Genomic DNA, 8,237 nt, shown 5'->3' with positions numbered 1-8,237 from the left:
TATACTGTGTACTGAGCCTTCAGAGAGGACTGTCCAATCCTAGGTCAGATATACTGTGTACTGAGCCTTCAGAGAGGACTGTCCAATCCTAGGTCAGATATACTGTGTACTGAGCCTTCAGAGAGGACTGTCCAATCCTAGGTCAGATATACTGTGTACTGAGCCTTCAGAGAGGACTGTCCAATCCTAGGTCAGATATACTGTGTACTGAGCCTTCAGAGAGGACTGTCCAATCCTAGGTCAGATATACTGTGTACTGAGCCTTCAGAGAGGACTGTCCAATCCTAGGTCAGATATACTGTGTACTGAGCCTTCAGAGAGGACTGTCCAATCCTAGGTCAGATATACTGTGTACTGAGCCTTCAGAGAGGACTGTCCAATCCTAGGTCAGATATACTGTGTACTGAGCCTTCAGAGAGGACTGTCCAATCCTAGGTCAGATATACTGTGTACTGAGCCTTCAGAGAGGACTGTCCAATCCTAGGTCAGATATACTGTGTACTGAGCCTTCAGAGAGGACTGTCCAATCCTAGGTCAGATATACTGTGTACTGAGCCTTCAGAGAGGACTGTCCAATCCTAGGTCAGATATACTGTGTACTGAGCCTTCAGAGAGGACTGTCCAATCCTAGGTCAGATATACTGTGTACTGAGCCTTCAGAGAGGACTGTCCAATCCTAGGTCAGATATACTGTGTACTGAGCCTTCAGAGAGGACTGTCCAATCCTAGGTCAGATATACTGTGTACTGAGCCTTCAGAGAGGACTGTCCAATCCTAGGTCAGATATACTGTGTACTGAGCCTTCAGAGAGGACTGTCCAATCCTAGGTCAGATATACTGTGTACTGAGCCTTCAGAGAGGACTGTCCAATCCTAGGTCAGATATACTGTGTACTGAGCCTTCAGAGAGGACTGTCCAATCCTAGGTCAGATATACTGTGTACTGAGCCTTCAGAGAGGACTGTCCAATCCTAGGTCAGATATACTGTGTACTGAGCCTTCAGAGAGGACTGTCCAATCCTAGGTCAGATATACTGTGTACTGAGCCTTCAGAGAGGACTGTCCAATCCTAGGTCAGATATACTGTGTACTGAGCCTTCAGAGAGGACTGTCCAATCCTAGGTCAGATATACTGTGTACTGAGCCTTCAGAGAGGACTGTCCAATCCTAGGTCAGATATACTGTGTACTGACAGATAAACTGCGTACTGTCAGATATACTGCGTACTGAGCCTTCAGAGAGGACTGTCCAATCCTAGGTCAGATATACTGTGTACTGAGCCTTCAGAGAGGACTGTCCAATCCTAGGTCAGATATACTGTGTACTGAGCCTTCAGAGAGGACTGTCCAATCCTAGGTCAGATATACTGTGTACTGAGCCTTCAGAGAGGACTGTCCAATCCTAGGTCAGATATACTGTGTACTGACAGATAAACTGCGTACTGTCAGATATACTGCGTACTGAGCCTTCAGAGAGGACTGTCCAATCCTAGGTCAGATATACTGTGTACTGAGCCTTCAGAGAGGACTGTCCAATCCTAGGTCAGATATACTGTGTACTGAGCCTTCAGAGAGGACTGTCCAATCCTAGGTCAGATATACTGTGTACTGAGCTTTCAGAGAGGACTGTCCAATCCTAGGTCAGATATACTGTGTACTGAGCTTTCAGAGAGGACTGTCCAATCCTAGGTCAGATATACTGTGTACTGACAGATAAACTGCGTACTGTCAGATATACTGCGTACTGAGCCTTCAGAGAGGATTGTCCAATCCTAGGTCAGATATACTGTGTACTGAGCCTTCAGAGAGGACTGTCCAATCCTAGGTCAGATATACTGTGTACTCAGCCTTCAGAGAGGACTGTCCAATCCTAGGTCAGATATACTGTGTACTGAGCCTTCAGAGAGGACTGTCCAATCCTAGGTCAGATATACTGTGTACTGAGCCTTCAGAGAGGACTGTCCAATCCTAGGTCAGATATACTGTGTACTGAGCCTTCAGAGAGGACTGTCCAATCCTAGGTCAGATATACTGTGTACTGACAGATAAACTGCGTACTGTCAGATATACTGCGTACTGAGCCTTCAGAGAGGACTGTCCAATCCTAGGTCAGATATACTGTGTACTGAGCCTTCAGAGAGGACTGTCCAATCCTAGGTCAGATATACTGTGTACTGAGCCTTCAGAGAGGACTGTCCAATCCTAGGTCAGATATACTGTGTACTGAGCCTTCAGAGAGGACTGTCCAATCCTAGGTCAGATATACTGTGTACTGACAGATAAACTGCGTACTGTCAGATATACTGCGTACTGAGCCTTCAGAGAGGACTGTCCAATCCTAGGTCAGATATACTGTGTACTGAGCCTTCAGAGAGGACTGTCCAATCCTAGGTCAGATATACTGTGTACTGAGCCTTCAGAGAGGACTGTCCAATCCTAGGTCAGATATACTGTGTACTGAGCTTTCAGAGAGGACTGTCCAATCCTAGGTCAGATATACTGTGTACTGAGCTTTCAGAGAGGACTGTCCAATCCTAGGTCAGATATACTGTGTACTGACAGATAAACTGCGTACTGTCAGATATACTGCGTACTGAGCCTTCAGAGAGGATTGTCCAATCCTAGGTCAGATATACTGTGTACTGAGCCTTCAGAGAGGACTGTCCAATCCTAGGTCAGATATACTGTGTACTCAGCCTTCAGAGAGGACTGTCCAATCCTAGGTCAGATATACTGTGTACTGAGCCTTCAGAGAGGACTGTCCAATCCTAGGTCAGATATACTGTGTACTGAGCCTTCAGAGAGGACTGTCCAATCCTAGGTCAGATATACTGTGTACTGAGCCTTCAGAGAGGACTGTCCAATCCTAGGTCAGATATACTGTGTACTGACAGATAAACTGCGTACTGTCAGATATACTGCGTACTGAGCCTTCAGAGAGGACTGTCCAATCCTAGGTCAGATATACTGTGTACTGAGCCTTCAGAGAGGACTGTCCAATCCTAGGTTAGATATACTGTGTACTGACAGATATACTGTGTACTGTCAGATATACTGTGTACTGTCAGATATACTGTGTACTGTCAGATATACTGTGTTCTGTCAGATATGTGTACTGTCAGATATACTGTGTACTGTCAGATATACTGTGTACTGTCAGATATACTGTGTACTGTCAGATATACTGTGTACTGTCAGATATACTGTGTACTGTCAGATATACTGTGTACTGTCAGATATTGCCTAATTAAATAAAGGTTAAATACGAAATGAAATGCCATTTTGTTATGACAAGCCTAAATAAGTTCAGGAGTCAAAATATGTTTTAATAAGTTGCATGTGATGGGAGAAAACTGAGGATGGATCAACATCGTTGTAGTTACGTCACAATAGTAACTTATCAGACAGAGTGAAAAGAAGGAAGTCTGTTACAGAATATATATAAATATATTCCATAACATCCTGTTTGCAAAAAGGCACTAAAGTAATATTGGAAAAAACGTGGCAAAGCAAGTCCCTTTTTGTCCTGAATACAAAGTGTTACGTTTGGGGCAAATCCAGTTCAACACATTACTGAGTACCACTCTCCATATTTTCAAGCATTAGTGGTGGCTGCATCATGTTATGGGTATTGCTTGTAATCATTAAGGACTTGGGAGTTTTTCAGGATAAAAAATAAACTGAATGGCGCTAAGCACAGGCAGAATCCTAGAGGAAAACCTGGTTCAGTCTGCTTTCTACCAGACACTGGGAGATGAATTCACCTTTCAACAGGACAGTAACCTAAACCACAAGGCCAAATCTACACTGGAGTTGTTTACCAAGAAGACAGTGGCTTAGATAGATTTGACTTAAATCTGCTTGAAAATCTATTTCAAGACCTGAAAATGGTTGTCTAGCAATGATCAACAACCAATTTGACAGAGCTTGAAGAATTCTGAAGAGAATAATGGGCAAATATTGTACAATCCAGGTGTGGAAAGCTATTAGAGACTTACCCAGAAAAACTCACAGCTGTAATCACTACCAAAGATGATTCGAACATGTATTGAATCGCTGGTGTGAATACTTATGTAAATGAGATATTTCTGTATTTCATTTTCAAAGAATTTGCAAAGAAATAAAAAAACAAACACGTTTTCACTTTGTCATTATGGGGTATTGTGATGTCATTATGGGGTATTGTGATGTCATTATGGGGTATTGTGATGTCATTATGGGGTAAATAATGTTCACAAAAAGTGTCGTCCTGTTACTGTGTGTGTTCTCTCCAGGAGCAGACCCTGGGTCAGTTACTAGACATCCTGTCTCAGGATTCAGAGGGCTTCCCCAGACGCGCTGTGGTCCAGTTCTTCATCAGCTGGCTAAAGACACACCCATCATCTTCCTCCTCCTCCTCGCTGTGTTCTGTCCTATCGCTGGGCAGCACTGATCTGGACTGGGAGGTCAAAGTTCACACCCTGGAGCTGGTTGAGCTCCTGATGGAGGAAACACTTCCAGGTCACCAGGAGTCAGAGCTGGGGTCAGCTCCTCCCCCTTACTGTGGCTCTGGAGGGACAAACCTACTAACACACACTGACCTCACACACCCCTACGCTGTGACGCCAAGCCAGCCCTCACCCCTTCTAACACACACCCCAACTGACCTCACACACCCCTACGCTGTGACGCCAAGCCAGCCCTCACCCCTTCTAACACACACCCCAACTGACACACACACACCCCTCACACACACACCCCATACACATACACCCCTCACACACACACACCCAACTACATCTGTAGTGTGTGGTCTGTCTCGGTTGGTGGAGCTCGGCGTTGCAACAGCGTTGCTCAACGGCCTGTTTGATTGCGACAGACCTGTAGCTTTAAAAGCCTGTAGTCTGTTGCTACGACTACGAGACGCGGTGTGTCCGTCCCGGTCGCTAGGGAAAGGTGCTATGACAACTGACGACGCAACAGTTGCCACGGTGACTTTTGATCTGAGGGGTCAGGTTTGGGAGCGGGAGGTCACAAGGAAGTTACAGGAGAAGAGAGGATCTGATTGGGTTAAAGAGTCCAGGGAAGTAGGTTGTGATAGGCCGAACAAGAACAGAGATTCTGAAAGGACAGACAGGGCTGGCTCCGAAGCCCGCGATAGGTCGACAGGGAAGAGTGTGTGTGAGGGTAGCGCGAGGGTGTGTGAGGTGCTGTGGTCGTTGGGTCTAGAGGAGAGGCAGAGTGTGTTATCACAGAGTAGTGACCATGTCCAGAACTCACCCCTCTCTCTACTGGAGGACATCCTGAACGCTACAGACACCTCACACACTGACGAGGTTATAGTAGACTGTTACTGACCGACACACGTCCTGAACTCTACAGACACCTCACACACTGACGAGGTTATAGTAGACTGTTACTGACCGACACACGTCCTGAACTCTACAGACACCTCACACACTGACGAGGTTATAGTAGACTGTTACTGACCGAACCGATTTGTGATGGTTGTTTCTCCTCTGTATGTTGACTAGTGAATACTGTAGTTAGAGTTCCATTGGGACATAACTGTTGACCCTAACCCACCTACCAGGAACATAAATAAAGATACTGTTTTGATATTTCAAACCACTGGTTTTCCTGACTTGGTATGTTGAGAGAGAATGAGGAGAGAATGAGAGGAGAGAGAGGAGAGAGAGAGGAGAGAGAGGGAGGAGAGAAACAGGAGAGAGGGGAGGAGTGTGAGGAGAGAGGGAGGAGAGAAACAGGAGAGAGAGGGAGGAGTGTGAGGGGAGAGAGGGAGGAGAGAAACAGGAGAGAGAGGGAGGAGAGGGAGGAGAGAAACAGGAGAGAGAGGGAGGAGAGAGAGGAGAGAGAGAGGGAGGAGTGAGTGAGGAGAGAGGGAGGAGAGAGTGAGGAGAGAAACAGGAGAGAGAGGGAGGAGTGTGAGGAGAGAGGGAGGAGAGAAACAGGAGAGAGAGGGAGGAGTGTGAGGAGAGAGAGGGAGGAGAGAGGGAGGAGAGAGTGAGGAGAGAGGAAGGAGAGAAACAGGAGAGAGAGGGAGGAGTGTGAGGAGAGAGAGGGAAGAGGGAGGAGAGAAACAGGAGAGAGAGGGAGGAGTGTGAGGAGAGAGAGGGAGGAGAGAAACAGGAGAGAGAGGGAGGAGTGTGAGGAGAGAGTGAGGAGAGAGGGAGGAGAGAGTGAGGAGAGAGGGAGGAGAGAAACAGGAGAGGGAGGAGAGAAACAGGAGAGAGAGGGAGGGGTGTGAGGAGAGAGAGGGAGGAGAGAGAGAGGGAGGAGAGAGTGAGGAGAGAGGGGGAGGAGAGAGGGGGAGGAGAGTGAGGAGAGAAAGAGGAGAGAGAGGGAGGAGAGAGAGAGCGGGAGGAGAGAGAGTGAGGAGAGAGAGAGGGAGGAGAGAGTGGAGAGAGAGGGAGGAGAGAGGAGAGTGAGGAGAGAAAGAGGAGAGAGAGGGAGGAGAGGGAGAGGAGAGAGTGAGGAGAGAGGGAGGAGAGAGTGAGGAGAGAGAGGGAGGAGAGGGAGGAGAGAAAGAGAGAGAGGGAGGAGAGTGAGGAGAGAGAGAGGAGAGAGAGGGAGGAGAGAGTGAGGAGAGAGAGAGAGGAGAGAGAGGGAGGAGAGAGGGAGGAGAGAAAGAGAGAGAGAGGAGAGGGAGGAGAGAGAGGAGAGAGGGAGAGGAGAGTGAGGAGAGAGGGAGGAGAGAGTGAGGAGAGAGAGGGAGGAGAGGGAGGAGAGAAAGAGAGAGAGGGAGGAGAGAGAGGGAGGAGAGAGTGAGGAGAGAGAGAGAGGAGAGTGAGGAGAGAGAGGGAGGAGAGAGTGAGGGGAGAGAGGAGAGTGAGGAGAGAGGGAGGAGAGAGTGAGGGGAGAGTGAGGAGAGAGAGGGAGGAGAGAGAGTGAGGAGAGAGAGGAGAGTGAGGAGAGAGAGAGGAGAGAGTGAGGAGAGAGGGAGGAGAGAGTGAGGAGAGAGAGGGAGGAGAGGGAGGAGAGAAAGAGAGAGAGGGAGGAGAGTGAGGAGAGAGAGAGGAGAGAGAGGGAGGAGAGAGTGAGGAGAGAGAGAGAGGAGAGTGAGGAGAGAGAGGGAGGAGAGAAAGAGAGAGAGAGGAGAGGGAGGAGAGAGAGGAGAGGAGAGTGAGGAGAGAGAGGGAGGAGAGAGTGAGGAGAGAGGGAGGAGAGAGTGAGGAGAGAGAGGGAGGAGAGGGAGGAGAGAAAGAGAGAGAGGGAGGAGAGAGAGGGAGGAGAGAGTGAGGAGAGAGAGAGAGGAGAGTGAGGAGAGAGAGGGAGGAGAGAGTGAGGGGAGAGAGGAGAGTGAGGAGAGAGGGAGGAGAGAGTGAGGGGAGAGTGAGGAGAGAGGGAGGAGAGGGAGGAGAGAGGAGAGTGAGGAGAGAGAGTGAGGAGAGAGTGAGGAGAGAGAGGAGTGTGAGGAGAGAGGGAGGAGAGAGTGAGGAGAGAGAGGGAGGAGAGGGAGGAGAGAGGGAGGAGAGGGAGAGAAAGAGAGAGAGAGGAGAGAGAGGGAGGAGAGAGAGAGAGGAGAGTGAGGAGAGAGAGGGAGGAGAGGGAGACAACGCTCTAACCACTAGGCCAACCCTCTAACCACTAGGCCAACGCTGTGACCACTAGGCCAACGCTCTAACCAGTAGGCCAACCCTCTAACCACTAAGCCAACGCTCTAACCACTAGGCCAACGCTCTAACCACTAGTCTAACGCTCTAACCACTAGTCCAACGCTCTAACCACTAGTCCAACGCTCTAACCAGTAGGCCAACGCTCTAACCACTAGGCCAACGCTCTAACCACTAGTCCAACGCTCTAACCACTAGGCCAACGCTCTAACCACTAGGCCAACGCTCTAACCACTAGGCCAACGCTCTAACCACTAGGCCAACCCTCTAACCACTAGGCCAACGCTCTAACCACTAGGCCAACGCTCTAACCACTAGTCCAACGCTCTAACCACTAGGCCAACCCTCTAACCACTAGTCCAACGCTCTAACCACTAGGCCAACGCTCTAACCACTAGGCCAACGCTCTAACCACTAGGCCAACCCTCTAACCACTAGGCCAACGCTCTAACCACCAGGCCAACGCTCTAACCACTAGGCCAACGCTCTAACCACTAGTCCAACGCTCTAACCACTAGTCCAACGCTCTAACCACTAGCCCAACCCTCTAACCACTAGGCCAACGCTCTAACCACTAGGCCAACGCTCTAACCACTAGGCCCTTCTGAAGTGATAGAAACTTCTGA

At 49.0% G+C, this 8,237-nt stretch overlaps 1 protein-coding gene across 2 annotated transcripts in view; it reads left to right on the top strand.

Moving 5' to 3' along the window:
- LOC110495005 (BRCA1-associated ATM activator 1) overlaps positions 1 to 5,605 on the top strand; it is a 25,997-nt gene extending 20,392 nt beyond the window's left edge. For both annotated transcript variants that reach the window (XM_036947924.1, XM_036947923.1), the window contains exon 13: positions 4,273 to 5,605. In XM_036947924.1, the coding sequence (XP_036803819.1) occupies positions 4,273 to 5,334 (1,062 nt within the window). In that variant the 3' untranslated portion in view covers positions 5,335 to 5,605. The remainder of the gene's footprint in view (positions 1 to 4,272) is intronic.
- The last annotated feature ends 2,632 nt before the right edge of the window (positions 5,606 to 8,237 follow it).

This window comes from Oncorhynchus mykiss, chromosome 17, assembly GCF_013265735.2.
Source record: "Oncorhynchus mykiss isolate Arlee chromosome 17, USDA_OmykA_1.1, whole genome shotgun sequence".
NCBI lineage: Eukaryota > Metazoa > Chordata > Actinopteri > Salmoniformes > Salmonidae > Oncorhynchus > Oncorhynchus mykiss.
This window is presented reverse-complemented; position numbering and strand designations above follow the sequence as displayed.